At 39.3% G+C, this 16,899-nt stretch overlaps 1 protein-coding gene across 1 annotated transcript; it reads left to right on the top strand.

Annotated features, from left to right (window-relative positions):
- The first annotated feature begins 14,776 nt into the window (after positions 1-14,776).
- LOC148040578 (uncharacterized) lies at positions 14,777-16,370 on the top strand. The gene is made up of 3 exons (XM_087664245.1): positions 14,777-15,059; positions 15,133-15,752; positions 16,217-16,370. Exons 1-3 carry the CDS (start codon positions 14,907-14,909, stop codon positions 16,368-16,370), a joined length of 927 nt encoding a protein of 308 aa, XP_087520371.1. The 5' UTR covers positions 14,777-14,906.
- Positions 16,371-16,899: the final 529 nt, after the last annotated feature.

A 16,899-nucleotide genomic window follows, 5' to 3' on the forward strand; every position in this document is an offset into this window, starting at 1 on the left:
CTCATTAGCTTCTTTTGATCCTGTTTGCGATGGCATCAATTGAGAAAATTTTGCCATAAGCTAAGCATTGGATTCTACTAATTTATCAATGGAAGCCTTGGTTTGGGTAGTTGATTCCATCAACTTATCAAGCGTAGACTTCGTTTGTCCATGAGATAAAACCATTTGTTCCATTGTAGACTTTGTTTGACCAAATGATAAAATCATATGCTCCATTACTGACAAAATAGCTTCATGACGTTCCTTATGTCTTAGTTCATGGGCACATAAAGAGTCATTGAGAATACTAATTTCTCCTTGTTGAGGCTCTTCAGGGTTCTCTTGAAATGTGCTTTCCATCATAGAATCCATGATTTGCTGTGCATAGTCCTCCTGGACCTTATTTTTGCCTTTATGCCCTGCCATACTAGTGCAGTCCTGCAGTACCCCCTGTCAGTAAAACAGCTACAACTTTGGCTAGAAAACTCCGATTGTAAAACTTTTTTGTGCGAATCGAAGCTTACAATGCCCTCTTCGAGATGAGCTATAGCACGCTATAACAGGTTTAGGACAGAAAATTCTGTAACTGAATTTCAGAGTCTGAACTGTCCAGTCCTGCACCCTGTTTAGACCTGTAAGTGCCCTGTTTTGACCCTGTAATGCAAGAAAGTAACCTCCAATGGCTACCAAACCCTGCAAAGGGGTATATGGGACCTGTGGGTACTCTGTAGTACCTGCACCTGTACTTCAGTATCAAAGGGTGTACCTGTATCCACCTGTAAATACCCTGTGGGTAACCTGAAAATGCCTTGTTTTACCCTGTTTTACTCCAGTAGGTACTTGAGTCGTTGGAAAGTCTTGAATCTTCAATTCTCCACTCGCTGTACCTGTGTGAGGGATAAAACGGCAGGACGAGCTCCCTACACGGGCTTCGAATCACCGGGAGGTGGGCAAAGTTCCCCCCGGGTCGGTTGGTTGCATCCCTTCGGGATCTTCGATAGTGAGGGAGGGTCACCTCTCTTTTGTCCCACTATCTCCCCCGGCATCCACCTTTTTCCTCGGTGGGAATATCAACATGGCAGAGGCTAGTGTGCTAAGCAATCAACATGATATGCAATTGAAAAAATAACCATTTAGCCTTTCATGAGATGCAATTGATTGAGATAAAAGAACTTGAGATGGGAGAAGGGTTTTACCTATGCAATTCAGTGACTCACTGATTGCTAGTACTTACCCTTTACAATTTTCCAATTTAGGCAAAAGAGAATCAACCAATCAATTGGATTAGAATAAGCAAAGGAATCAATCAATGTATTCAGTCCATAGGATTCAAATGTTATGCTGAAATCTCAGATTAAGGCCATTCATTCACTGATTGAAGCTAATATTGCATTAGGCAAGCATTGCATTCATGAATAGATGAATTCAAGCAAAGGTTGGCTGAGAATTTGATGAAAATGTTCAATTCTTTAATCTCTCAGTCAAATGGCTTAAGCTTAGCAATTGGATTAATGAGAGAGATTAAAAATTGAAGAGAAATACCTTAACATGGCTGAAAATAACTTGCCAAATGCTTGATAGGGCTCCCGGTTGTCCAATGTTAGCAAAATAATCCAAGAAGCTTGCTTATCTGATGGTAGAGACCAATCTTGAAGCTTCAAATGCTTGAAATTGAAGCAATAAACCCGTTTCCCCCAAATTTTTGCTCCATAGAAGCTCTTGATCTTCAATCTTAAGCCATCCCGTGCTTAATCCTTGCAATTTGTTGAAGAATCCTTGCTGAAATGATTCCATGGGCTAAAAGGATGAAGAATCTTCAAGAAATTGTCAAGAAATAGAAGCTTGGGCTGAAGCTTTCATGGCTGCCCATGGACTGTTCATGTAGGGTTTCAAGAGAGTGAAAAGCTGAGAAATATGGTTCTATTTTGGAGTAAACACACCAAAACCTTGAAGGAATCACTGCCAATGATGAATTAGAAGCACCATAGCTAAAGATTGGCTGAGAACTGGAGGAGAACAGGGCAGGAAAAATCAGCGCAAATTTCGGGCTGCTGTCCAGGCCACGTGGCAGCTTCTACAGGGCATGATTGGTGCTCCACTTGTTGCATTTGATGTCTAGAGTGCCATTATGCAGGCCATTGTTGATGGAGAGCAAAGATCAGTGAGAAAAGAAGAGATCTCAGCCAGCAAACTCCATGAAAGCTTGGGCAGAGCTTGAGGAAAGAGGAAAGGAAGACCTCTTTTGAAAAGTAATTGTAGTTTAGTCTCTAACTAAGCCCGGTTAACCATTCTTTACCCTAGTTACCTCCATTTTTGCATAAAATTTGATGACGTCCAGCCATTTAAGCCTTTACCCGCCATATCTGACCTTGAATATCTCCAGATGTAGTCATTGCTAACTGTAGTTGTCCTGCAGCACTCCACTAGTCACTGTCTTGTACCATTTTTGTCTGAAATTGGTTTTGAAATAGGAAAATGAGAGTGAAAATGGAAGAAAATAATGGATCAAAGACTGAAGCTCTGATACCACTTGTCAGAGAGAGAACTAGGGAGAGAGAAAGACTGCAGAGGAGAGAGAAAGACTGCAGGAAGAGAGAGAAATAGAGTGACGAGGAGAGAGAAAGACTAGAATTGGAGAGAGAAAGACAGGAAAGATGTAGAAGCCATGGAAGCTTGGAGCAAGAAGGGAGAGAAAGATTGTGAATGTATTGATATGTCCAAAAGATGTGAAAAATTACAACTTCTCTCCTTATATACCAGTGTCAATGTGACATGGCATATTATTAGTATTCTAAGTATTCCCAGCTTCTTACAAAATTAAACAAAAAAAAAACAATATAAACAACACATTTTTCCTCCACACACCAACTAACCGTCTAGAAAAACAATCCAGATATTTTTGGATTGAGGAGAGCGCATTCTTTGCATTTTCATACACCCACTACCAGGTATTTCCCTTTTATTCGTTTAAAAAAAAAAAATACAACATACACACAAGCTACCCCAAAACACACGATTAAGGTAAAACTAAAAAAAAAACAACCAAGGCAAACAACAAAAAACACACAAACAATACCACCATGGCACACGCATTCACGCTAAATACACACATACTTTTTAATTAAAATAAACACGCCGTTCACTTAGCATGCGCTACGTGCGCTAAAGAGGCACTTTAATTTTTAATTAAAATGAATCAGCCGTCACATGAGCACGCGCTGGCAAAAAAGCGCTCCACATCACCTTAATTTGTAATCAATGAACTTGCATTTAGAGACCCAGTCTGGGTATCGAAGTCCGAGATTCGAATTAAAGTACCGTTTTAACCTAATAATTGGTAATTAAATTTATAATAAGGAAACCACCGTTTTCTTGCTAAGGTTTATCACTTAATAAAAATTCACCCATTCTTAATAATTTCTTAAAATCAATCCTTCATTAAATTAATCCCCCCTCACTGCACTTAATTCCCCTTTTTAATGAACCGTTTCGTGGGATGGGTATGCGCAGTCATTGGAGTTATTTCCATAGTCAAAAATTGGTTTATCAACGTTGTAGTCTTGATATGTGTCGGATGTGGTATTGTTTTGGTTTACTGTCTTTGTTACGATTAAGGGTACGGTGTGTAGTTTTTTCTTTTATTGCCTGATACGGGGTTCTGGGTGTTTGTCTGATGCATAGCATGAAGCTTTCGGTCGCATTTGTCTCAAGGTCATATCGAATTTTTTCTAGGCTGTGGTTTGCTTGGGGTTAGTTGGTCGAGTCCCGTTTCATTGTTTTGATTGTTCTCTTATCCTTGGTTTTTTGTCTGTTGCTTTGCAGACATTCTCCTTGATTGTTTGTGTTTGTGGTGAGTGTGTAACCATCTGAATGGCGCCTTCTCATGCTCCTTCCCCTATCCAGTACGTCCCATTAGTTAGTAGGGATTACTCTTCCCTACTTACTTTTGAGCCTCTCACGAAGACGGGACTCACTACTTTTGTGGCTACTTCCTTTCCGTTGCTTCCCGAGGATCCGTCGTTATGTGATGAGTTTCTGGCCTCTTACAGCAAGAAGACAGGACTAGTCCAGGGAATTTTTATGACTTTGACACCTCGCAGGCTAGGAAAGGCTCAGTCTCTACCCTCCAAAGGTGAACCTTTTGTTACCACTCGTCAGCTTTTCTCTAATGAAGAGATTCTAAAGCTATTGCAAAAGCAGACAAGGGAAATGTTGGATGTTAAGAAGGTGATCAACTCTTCAGGAGTTTCCTTTTCTTTGATCACTGATCCCGTATGGAAGACGATCTGTCAGTTTCTCCAGGACAGGTTTATGCCTGCCAAAACGCCATCCCAATACTTGTCCAAAGAGCTTTTCACAGCTTCCAAGATGGTGTTGAAAGGAGTTGCTGTTGATTGGAGCACTTACCTCCTTACTAAAATGGATCAACATTTCGTCAAAGTCACCAGGGGTAATGTTACCAATGTCACATATGGATCATATTTGTCTGCCTTCTTGACTTATTCAGGTTTACAGAAGACTGTGCCTCCACTTCCTCCATCAGATCCCGTACCTCCTCCTCCACCTTCAAATGAGTCAAAACCTATTGACATAGAGGATGATGATTCTCCGCCTCCCCTGGTCATCCAGCGCAAATGCTTGAAGAGGGTAGCGGATAAAGCTCCTTCAGTACTTCCTTCAGTACCCATCCCTGCTACCTCTGGCAGTGAACTCCTTGGGTATCTCACTTGTAATAACCTGTTCAGAGCACATCGAGAAGGATCATTGGAGATCTTAGTTTCCTCCCTGCACAGTCTAGTCTTAGGAGATGCAATTCCTTTCCTCTGTAAAGATATTCAGAGTTCCATTGAGTTGTCAGTGACAGCCTGTGTTCAACAGCTGTACACGTCTTTTTATGAACAACTCATGCAGTCTAAGGACCAGTTGCATAAGGCAACATCCGAGTTAGCTTCTGCTAAGGATACCCTCGCAGATTTGTTTAAGCAAATGGAATAACAAACCCAACTGGTTGCCACCCAAAGCGATGAGATCTCTTCTTTGAAGATCCAGTTACTAGAGGCTCACTCACAGGTTACTAGCCTTTCAGAGGAGAAGGAGAGGATGTCCAGAGAAGCGCAGGAGTTCCAAGTTATCTTAGATGACAAACTTTCAGCTTTACAGACAATGACATAGTGGCATCCCAAGCCTCCCAAATCCAGCAATTGCAAGATCAACTGGCAAAGTCCCGCTCTGTTCCTCCAAGCCCTAATGTTCCCTTGATTCCTTCTCTTTCATAGCAGGACTTGGCTGCTCTTCAGAGATAGGCTACTTTGTGTGCTCTATTCCAAGATAAAGTGGAAAGATTGCAGTCCAGAATGGACTTATTATAGTCTACATTTGAGCAGTTTCAGGAATATGTTCTACCAGACCATTCTTTCTTTGTCCACTACCACTTACAGAAGTTGGTCTTCTACATGAAGCTTTCCACGATGGATTTACCTCTTCCAAAGGATGGATGGAGTGGGGCTTGGTCTGCTGAGTTGTTGACAGAGGTAGTCAGGATGGTGTTTGAAGATTCTGTCACACCAGATACCATGTTGATGTCATACATGTATCTACGAGGAGACTTGTTAATTCCAGATGAGGTGGATATGGCATGGTATGTGGGGGATGTGGTCTTACAGGATGTTTTGTATTTCAACCATTTGGAGTTGCGCATAGCTGACATGTTCTAGAGTTATTCCTCCAAAGTGGCTGATTGTCATGATAATTCGTGGCATCCCATGATTGATTCTGTGGTCCTGAATCAAAGACAAAACACAGCTCCTACCTCTGCCCAGAGTACTAATCAATTGAGGATGGATCTCTTAGCCTACCTTTCAAAGCATAATCCGTTTGATGCTACCTTCTTTGATGCCTATCATCGACGATATCTCTTAGGACCTTCTATTCCTACCCTCCTTTATTACCAACAAATGGCTCACCGATATGCTATATATCTTTCCCTTTGTCAATCTAATTCCACAACTATTTTACCCCTTCTTTTCCAACCTTCATCTTTCCCTCAAATTCCCATTTTTACATACTGTTCCTTTATTGAGGATAGGGTATTTTCCCTTCTCCACCCTTCTCCATCCATTAATGTACCCTCTACATTTCCTATTTATCAGTTAACACCCTTCCTTAGTGATTCCCTACAAATTTTTGCCACTCCTTCTTTAACCTTTTCTTCCTTTTATGATTTTTCCTATCCCTCCCTTCATCCACTTTTCCTTATTCCACTACCCTCTCCTAACACTTCTATATCTCAACCACCTCAGTTGGTTAGTGACTGTGATGGGTTTGATAATCAGATTTCCAGAAGAAGGGGATGGAGTTCGGATGATTGCCTTACAGGACCTCAGATCAATTGGCCAATAATTCCAGGCGAACGGAAAGCTGCCAGTCAAGCTTATCAGAACTATGTTCATTTTGCTCAGCAGTATTCACAGTCTACAGATCCCTCAGTGAGATTAACTGCTCACTTTGCTTGGTACCTGGCGTATATGCATAGGCACTCTCATAATGATTCCAAGCCTATTCCAAAGTTGTGCATGAACGTCAATGTGAGCATTGATTCCCAACAGATGAATATATTGTATTTTCATGCCCTTTGTTTGCCTAGCAGATACTTGGTCCTGTTGGAAAGGATGTGCTGTCTTCAATTTTTTCAAAGTCCTCCCAAAAACTTTGTAGATGAATCCTTGTCTATGGATCGTTTCCGACAACATCAATCTTTTAAGAGGGATCATCTTCATTGATACCTTTCCAATATATGGTGGATGCTTTTTAATAAAAATCACTCTTTTTGGAGGAGTCATTCAGATGGTTGTGTTGTGTATTAGTGTTTGTGTTGTGAATTCATTTATGTAATACGAACGTGGTGGTTTTCTATTGGATTGGATTTCGTGTGCGAGCTACATTTTGGAGAATTGTGGTGATGAGGTCGTGGTTGCAGAGTTGAAGTTGATGCTGATGAAGAAGAATAAAACTCTTATATCCTTTACAAATTTGTTGTGATTTTTAGTTTGATCAGAAGTGTTAATGTAAAACGGGTTTTCCTTTCTTTGTATTTTTATATCAGACACAGGTTATAAGTTGGGGTCGTAATGGATGGATTCTTTTTTAGAAGAGATATTGAAGATTAAAGTTGTGATTTTAAATGCACTTGTATTCCCTTTTTCCTGGGTCGCGAGGATGCTTCCTTATTAAGTGTGGGGATATGTTGAGTGTTGAAATGACTTGTTTTTTGGCTGATTTTTGTTGTTTTTGAGAGCTAAATGGTTGATTTTATGAGATGATTGATGGGTTTGGAAGAGGTTTGAGAGTGTTTTGGATGTTATTGATTGTGTTTTGGAAGTTCATGATGTTTATTGGTGGTTCTGTGATGTTCTGATAGGTTCTGATTGGTTCTTATACCTTCTGTTTTGCTCTGTTTTGGTCTGTTTTGTTCTGATTGTCTTCTGTAAAGAGGGATGGAGTATTGATTGATGAAGATCGAGATCTTGTGAAAGCTTATTGAATGGTTTGTGAGAGTTTGGAATGGTTTGAGAATGAGTTATGTGGTTTTGATGATCTTCTGTAACCTTCTGTAGAGCTTTTGTTTCTGTTCTGTTCTGTTCTGTACTGTAGCTGTTCTGATACTGTTCTGTATGCTTCTGTATGTGTTCTGATGGATGACAATGTAGCTTGGGAAAGTTTTCTAGCCTTGGAAAGAGGTAAATACAAGTGCAAAAGAGCTGGAAGAAGTGAAAGAAGTAGCTGCTGAAGACTCAAGTGAAGACTAGAGTGAAGTGACAGTAGTGAGCTATGAAAGGACACTGTAGTGGCTCTGGTGACTCTTCATATCAGACATACCTCTTGGGAGGGGTATCCACGACCTAAGAAGGATTATTGAGAGTAATTTTGAGAGATTGTAGTAAGGATATGATGTATTATTGATGGAGAGAGAGAGAGAGCTAGAGATAGCCAATTCTACTCAAACAGAGTGATTGTATGTGACAGATTGAGAGAGAAGACTATGAAGATATTGAAGATGAATACTATGTGATGTATTTCCATTCAAAGATGGTGTATTCCTTTGCTTTATTTGTTCCATTGATGGATTTTATGAAGATATTGAAGAATATGGTTGATTCTATCAAATCCGTGGGAGATCTACATGATGATGTATGAAGATTTGTTGTGCCTGGTGTTCTTTTCTTCATTGTGATAATAGGAAACATGATAAACAAGCTTGTTGATGTTACAAGATAGATTTTCTTGCAAGAGAATTCCCTTTTCCTTGGTGTTCCTCTTGGGGCTCCACACATGGCTTTGCATTGTGACAAAAGTGACTCTTCCCCCTTCGTTATAAATGAGAAAGTTTAGATTTCCATTCCCATGAAGCTTTATGGAAGGAATTGAAGATATTGGAGCAAGATTGCCAAGATTACATCAATGGAATAACTTATGGATTCAAGATTTGGGAGGACTGGACGTAATGCATCAATTTCTTGCCCTACATGCTTGGAGATTTCTTCAAGGTTAACAAAAAGTGAAGTTTGATTGTCCTTCAAGCTTTAACGGCTATTGAGAAGCATTATCAAGAATTGAAGTATTCTTCTTCCATTATTAATCTCTCTCATTCATTCTTTTCTTGCACTTCATCCATATTCAAATCAATGCATTGGAAGTCTCTTGTATCTAACCTAGGAAGACTTGAGTAAGAGTGATTCTATATTTTAAAATTTTATTGCTAATCCTTAATCTATGCTTGATCTCATTCTTGAGAAAATCCATGAGAGAGATAAGGTATGTTATATGGATAGCACGTCTTTGATCCAAGACGTGCTCTCTATTCTAATCCTTGCCTCATCTCATTGTTTCTCTAAATTCCAATTACAAATGGTCAAATCTTGTTTGCATAAAGTAGTATACCATTTTCATAAATTTGAACTTATTATGGAGAGAAAAGGTGGATGCCCAAGGAGATAGTAGGATAAAAAATAGGTGAACCTCCCTCACTATTGATGATCTTGAAGGAGTGCATAACTCGATGCAAGGAGATGCTTTGCAAACCTGCTAGTGGGTTGAAGTCCACATAGGGAGACCTTGACCATCATTTTACCCCTCACATGCGTAAATGCATGGAGAATGGAAGATTAAACCTCCCTTGATGAGTCAGGACTCTTGAAGATTGAGATAGGCTATCAAATGTGGCATTTTCAGGGTACTACAAGATTTGTACAGATCATTACAAGCATACTATTTACTCTAGGAAGTGATACATAGGTGCTAAGGTTATACATAGATCTTATTCAAGTCCCTATAGGGTTTGGTGCCTTAAATAAGCTTTATAAGTTGTATATAACTTAAATTAGTGTTAACTGCAAGAAGTAAATAGCACGTGAGGTGCAAGCAAGCACAAGAAGGAGCCTAAATTTTGGGAGATAGTCTTTAACACCATATTAGGGAATTTGGAAATTTCCCAAGTTCCACTTTCAAATAAGAGGTAAATATTTGACCATGTGGCTAAATCTAAACCGCATTTGAAAGTGGGACTTGGGAAGGCAACCTATATAGTACTTGGCATAGACTCCACCTGCAAGGTGATAGCGTATCAACCACATTTGAGACTCTATTGGTAGCTCATGCACTCCTCGCTCTAGTGTATCATCTCTTTGGGACCATTGCAAGAAGAGAGTCTATGTGTGCCAGCTTTGATCTTGATCGGGAACTCCAGTAGTTTGGTAGCTCCTTGCGAGACCGACACTTCGTAGGGAGGAGGGGGGTTCTCCCATAGGTACGAAAGGCACAAAAGGTGGATAAATCCTTTCCAAGTTGGATTAGTGCTAGCCTTTGCAATTACAGATGATCTCCTCTTGCTCATCTTCATCTCACTCTCTCTCTTTCTTCACTCTCTTCCTCTCTATTCTCTTCTTCTCTTCATCTACTCCTTTCTTTCTTCTTCTCTACTCCTCCCCTATAATTCTTGTATTCTTATCTTCCTTTTGTCCTCCTCTTTTCTCTTCTTTCTCTCTTCCCCTCCTTCTCTTCTCTTCTTCCTCTCCTCTTCTCTTCTTCACCATTTCTTCTTCTGACCGCTTTTCTTCCCCTCTTTCTCTTCTCCTCCTTTTCTTCTCTTCCTCTCCACCTATCCACTTCCCCTCTTCTTCTCTTCTCTCTCTCTCTCTCTCTCTCTCTCTCTCTCTCTCTCTCTCTCTCTCTCTCTCTCTCTCTAATTGGTAGTCAGTAAATAAGGCATTAGCCTAGGCTAATGCTTAGGCTAGCCTTTATAGGCTTTGGCTAAGGCTAAAATCCTTAGCCTATTAGCCAATTACTAGTTCCCATTTGGTTACATGGAGCTCCCCAACACATCATGCCAATGCATCCAAAGTTATTCATTGATCGTACATGTGGAGTGTAGCTTCAAGGTTATCGAACAATGATGCTGTTGGCATCCATGGCAATGTGATCAAGGAGGATGATGGCAAAAGCACAATTGGTTGATGGGAAGTTGATAGATTTCTCCTTCTTTTTCTTTTTAAAAAAAGATTACTAAGGTTTTTCAACCTTATAAATCTACTCCCTCCTACCCTTAATACTAGTTCATTTGGAAGGGGGGGAGGGGCAAAAGAACATTACACTTTTACCTCATGTTGGCAAGGATTGGGGTGGTAACACTCACAAAGATGAAGGTGATGACCTTCGTGGGCCAATGTTTGAAGGGAGAGATTGATATGAAGATGTTTGTGATGGAGGAGGGGTATAATCTTATTATAGCATCATTCAACTACCTACTTCTTCTAGAAGTTTAATATGGCATCACCTTCTCTTGGATCCATCCAGCATGTATATTCACTAGTAGGAAGTAGAAGTTGTAATGATGCCCACTTTCACCAAGCATCACTACCAATGGTTGCTTATGTGATGCTCATTACCATATGAAATCATTATTTTCTTAATAGTATACAAAAAATCTTTCCCTCTCCAAAAGATCTCTTTTCAGTCCTCTAACCATGATTTCTCAACAATGCTCCAAAAAAGAAGTTTGGAAATATCTTTATCTCAAAAATTTTAGAGGTAGCTTTGTAAAAAATTAAGATAAATTGGTATCTTTGTTAGTTGTTTATGGCCTAGTGTAGACCATAAAGTAGTTGATAGATTTGGTAGGCAAAGGACCATTGTTTCTACTAGCAATGCTTTGCCAATTTTAAGAATGGGTTGCTATCAATAGCATGATGTAAGAAGCTAATAATATAGGCATTGGTGAAAGGAGAATAAGGGATGTTACAAACTAGCGGCCCACCGACCATGTGTGAAGAGGCGAATCAAAAGGGCTCTTCAAGGAAAAAGGGCACCCTAGTGTTGCACACAAACAATATATTGTTACTTTGTCATTTGTCATTCTCTATCACTACTTTGTCTCTTTATATGCTTTGTGTGAAGTGCTTCAAGATATATTGCATAAATTGGAACTAAAACTTCCACAACAACTAGTACAACAAGTCCATTCTGCAGTTCCTCCTCTAGCCCCTTCATCTTCCATTTCAGCTAAATCCCTATTTGCTTCTACTATACTCAATCCTCCCACAATTGATTGGACAATTTTCTTGGGGAAAAGATCAAAGAAGTTATGGACTCCTTCTTTTGGAACTCCCATCAGAGGCACTCTGAATGTACACTCTGTTAATCAAAATAATATAAAGGGCAAAGAAATTGATGGAACATGAAATGGATACTATCCTCTTGGATATTCAACAAATCTATGTACCCCAACTCCTTGCAAATTCTAAGGTGGATATGGACTCTGATGATGAAGAAATAATACTACAACCTAAAATTGTGTCTTTTGTACATGATTTTGAAGTAGGACACTTAAACAAAAAACTTTCTTCTACATCCAACCTACCTCCAAATTTTATTGGTAAATATAAAGTAGTACCACTCAATAAAAGTATACCAAACATGCAAAACAACAATTAGATATTGAATACATAGAAATGCTTTTTGAGAACTGGTCTATAGAAGAATATCAATAGGATTTTGATAAAGTTGATAAACTTGCAGTCAAAATGGTGCAACAAATAGAAGATAAATTACTCAAAGCTATGTCCCTTAAGATCATCCTTGAGCATGCTGATAAGGATGATATTGAAAGGTATGTACAAAATAAGTATGATTCTAGAATGGTGGGTGAATCCATAGAGCAAACCCCTACATCATATATTCCTCCTTGGTATATTATGCATACTAATGCCTAGGAACAACTCATTTATAGTATCTACTCTTTTGATAAGGATAATGATAGTATTATTAATGACAACTTTATACCTATCAATCCCCAACATGCTACATATGAAAATCATGAGTACGTGAATGCCCATTCTAGCAATGGTTATAAGGAGGAGAAACTCAAAGTAGAGAAAATGGATGTACCTACTAACGTTGGTAATTTTTCAATATGGTCAATTAATGGCAAAACTCCATTTCATGTTAGTACATCATTAAGTGGATGGATTATAGTCAGAAATAGATATCATAGGATTCCTAAGATTTAGGTGTGTCTATGTTTAATTCTAACAGTATATGTTTTCTCCTAAGAATGGACATTCTTGACCCACCATTGTGTCTCTAACAACACTTCAAAATTGTAAAAAAAGAAGAATCAGCATTCATCCCATTTTTTAATATAGTTCACTTGAGATTGTGTTGCAAACTAGATCTTTCTCTGATTCCTAGTGGACCAAACCACGCATACCACAATCGGAGGACAAAAACTAGAAAGAGAAAAAGGAGAATGAAAAAGAAAAGCAGACAAGCATTTTTTAGTTTATCTTTGTGTTACCTACTTCTAGAATTCATAAGCCACTAATATCAATGAATAGGTCAGAAATTTTTTTTTACTTCTTCACCATGAGACTAATATCTAGCTTTCTTGCTTCCATGGTGTTGCCCTTCAAGCAAAGAACAAACTATTAGCATTCACATGGACCCCTACTAATTGCATTTTCTTAAAATGATTCAAACCTTCCCCAACATGTCCATAGTTAAAATATATTGATATCAATACACTCCATGAGATTATATCACAAATTGACATCATGCAAAATACTTAATATGCTCCTACTAGTTTGAGACAACACCGGTGCACCACACACTTGCAAACACTTGGCATTATGCTTGGTTATCTTTTACTTGCCATGCTGCAAGTTGTTGATGAGGCGTGGCAACAAGTGCAAGTAGCTCAGCCCGCATATGTACCCAACATTTCTTACCATGAGGAAGAGGAATAATGTTACATGCTCAATATCCTTGAGAAATTATGTTGATAAACCTTTATGTAGCAATCAACATCCTTCTTTAATATCTTCCCCATGGTGTTCACAATATGGTTTTGAGGCTCTCATGGTAGTCACTTGTCTATTGGGTTGACACCATCATTGTAGTTGTCTATACATTGGTGGGCTTGTTTGGTCGTATTTCAGTTGTGAGAAAGATTGTTCTTTATGCAAGTAGCTACAAACTCTTTTCAAATATTTGAATCTAACGTTTGATATAGGTTGTACATGTCCTTCCATAGATAATTTATACATACCCTCCATTTAATCAAGGTAGTAATGGTCAAAAGTTGTAGAAATGCAAATGAGAAAGAAGTACTAAGAGAATGAATGCATGAATGTATCATATTAAGAGAAACAACTCATTATTATTCCTTGTGTTAGAGATTTTCTTGATGTAAAGTTGCATTCTTTTGAGTCCTATTATCAACTTTGCATAAAGTTCAATGTATGCCTTGTAAACATGTATTGTCCATGGTTTGTAAATGAGATGCAAAGTTGTTACCTTCACATAGATTCAGTCTATTCAAAACATGCTCCTAGAGGACATACATCCTGATTTTGTCTTTTTTTTTTAAAGTTTTTGAATGATGTTGCTACCATGAAAGCTTTAGAAATAGGCCTCTACTTGAAAGGTTCGTAGTTCAAGATGTGGTTGCCATAAACCAAATTATTACAAATCTAAATCCAAAAAAATTATTACTCTGTCCTTAAATATCTATAGCTTCCAACAACATGAGGAAGAATTCCATTGCTAACCACATGATCATGCAAGCTAAAATATTGTGTCTTCAAGAAACAAAAACAACAAATAATCATCAAGTTCAGCTTAAAGGGTATATAGGATACACATAAACAAAAGGGCACGAACTAACAATACACCACCACCCTAAAATACACATCATAAATGTAAAGAAAAATATAAGTGATAATTTGGAAGCACTCCATGCTACAATCAAATATAATTGTATGACTATTGCAATCATAAATTTATATCAACCAACTATAAACTTGCAATAGAAAGCACAAGAAAAATCTTACACCAGTTATACCAAATAAATACTTCATTTTTGCTATTGGAGATACCAACATAAACATAAAAAAACAAACAAATGAAACTTATGAACTACTCAAAATATTCTCAAAGTACAATGCAAACCCACTTATAATACAAGAACCAACATGTCACTCATCTTGTTTAGACCATGCATATATAAACATAGAAATTTAAAAAAAAAAAACTATTCATTACTGATATTCAAACCATTCAGCAACATATATTATATTTTAATAATCAAATAAACATGAAAATTCATAAGGCAGACCCCCGTAATACATCACCTTGTTTTTAAATATCTAGGAATTAGGCAGGACGTCCAGCACTAGATTACTCGATTAGCTTTGGGCAATGTTAGGATGCGACGGTTGGCTCTTTTCCACGTCATTGGTCCCGGCTGAAGAAAGCTTGTAATAGCGCGAAGCCGACATGATGCACGATTGCACTGCACGCACATCACATTACTAGCTGACTAATCATCCTTGTTATCCATTTCGTGCAGGGCTGCGCTTGCCGACTGTCTTATTAACATGGCGGCCGACGACGATCCGTTCCAGGGTCTAACGCCCCTCTTTGATGATGACCTTATGAGAGCGGACAGTATGTTTGCCTTTTCTAATGAGCAGCCGAGTACACAGAACAATGATCTCTTAGACGAATTTGATTTTGGGGCTGGCAGAAATGTAGGGGATAAGCCGCGATCTGGAGACCGGTGGAGTGATTTCATATGATCATTGATCCAATATATATATGCAGGAGCCAGAGGACGAATACAGTAGTGGTACAGCTATGGCGCCGGAACTGGATCTGACGAGGCAGGCGGGACCGCAGCAAATAGACGGAACTGCAGGAGGGACGTCGGAACAATTAGACGTGCGAGAGTTAGGGCCGCCATACGAGGCCGTTGTCAAACTTCCGCGGTGGGCGCGGGGTATCTCTAGGGCGGGATCACGGGCGCACGGGACGCGTGTTAATCGTCTTACTGCGATGGGCCCACCGTCACAACTGGCTGACGGGACGCCTGTGCCGTCAGGAGGGGCGGACGGAACGCCGCAAGTGCCCTTGCATCTTTTGAATACGTCAGAGCCGGGTACTGACGGCACGACGGCGGAGAATCATGGGACTCTTGACGGAATGGCGTGCAAAGTGCCGGAGAATGTTGATGAGATGCGCCAGGTAGCAGGCAATGATTCGACGACCGTGGCGGAAGGGGACGTCGCAGGCGTCAATCCAGCTGACGGTGAGTCGACGATGTTGCTGGGGTCCTTCGCGACTAGGGAAGAAGCCGATCGGGCTGCCAGCCTTTTCTCGTGGCTTTTCCCGTATACGGATGAAGTCGAAGATCGGACCTACTTATCCACCTTACCTCAACCAAGGTCTCTCTCTCTCCCCCTCTCCCTGCCGCACGCACACAGGCGCACACACATCAGATATGTATATATCACACACATACATACACCCACACATCAGATATATACGTATGTATGTATATACGATATATATGTAAGTGTGGGTGTATGCATGTACGAAAGAATGAATATTTATATCTATATACATACACACACGTGGTTGTGGAGGGGCACTTGGGTCTCCTTTCCTCAATAGTTGATAGTATCATGAGCTCTTGCAAGGGAGCTACTATATATATAGCTTCTTGCAATGGGATGGCAACTCCCAAGCATGAGGATGCTTGTTGTCCTCAATGGGTATGGCATGGCTTCCTTTCAAGGGCTCATGATGCTCGTAGTGCTACATGGGAAAGCAATATACAATTCCACAAGATAGACAAACACTTCTTTTGTGTAGCCTTTATCATGTTACTTGTTTTTCTTTCATGCAGTGAAGAGCCAATCATCGACCGTAACGTGCTCGAGATGCATCTTCAAGCACTTGAAAGGGAGCTTGGCTTGGAGCCAAGCAAGTCTCGTCAATGGCTTCCTCATGACTTTTGCACAGACCCATCTTGTAAATGTAACGCTTCACATCCCCCTTAGCAATACGATTCTATTAACCAGGCATACAATGAACTCAAATGCTACACTTACATGCGTTAAGCTCAACCTCGTTTTACCATCGACCTACATGGTCATGGCATGCCTTAATTAGTGTTTCTTTTGAGATTGGATTTTGGTATAATTGTTCAAAATGTCTATCTTAGAGGGCATCTAGGCATGTGAATATTAAACATTTCTTTTGGAAATACCTACATCATTATTGATCACTACATGTTAAAGTGACCAAATTGTGAACCTTGCAAAGTCTCTATTAATTATTTCATATTATGAATTCTATATACACTAAAGTTCAAAGATGATTTGCAAAATTTTATTATAATATATGCAAACTCAAATTTTGAATCTCAGCTACTTGGGAATATGTATTATAGTATTATATGATTACAATAACAAATGTCAATATATATGATACTTGGTGAGATGTTGATTATTGGTCTAAATATGTCATGCATTTGCTACACTACACTTGTTTTAACTCCTTTCTTGCTCAAAGATGTTGAATCTCAAA

The sequence above is a fragment of the Lygodium microphyllum genome, chromosome 2 (assembly GCF_053477565.2).
Source record: "Lygodium microphyllum isolate KBCC chromosome 2, Lygodium_microphyllum_v1.1.10, whole genome shotgun sequence".
NCBI classification, from domain to species: domain Eukaryota; kingdom Viridiplantae; phylum Streptophyta; class Polypodiopsida; order Schizaeales; family Lygodiaceae; genus Lygodium; species Lygodium microphyllum.

Bases quoted from the DNA above. Each gene is read 5' to 3' on its own strand.
- LOC148040578 (XM_087664245.1), top strand. From the start codon at position 14,907: ATGGCGGCCGACGACGATCCGTTCCAGGGTCTAACGCCCCTCTTTGAT. The intron at 15,060-15,132 runs GTAGGGGATAAG...ATATATATGCAG, and splicing joins ATTTTGGGGCTGGCAGAAAT to GAGCCAGAGGACGAATACAG. The intron at 15,753-16,216 runs GTCTCTCTCTCT...TCTTTCATGCAG, and splicing joins TCCACCTTACCTCAACCAAG to TGAAGAGCCAATCATCGACC.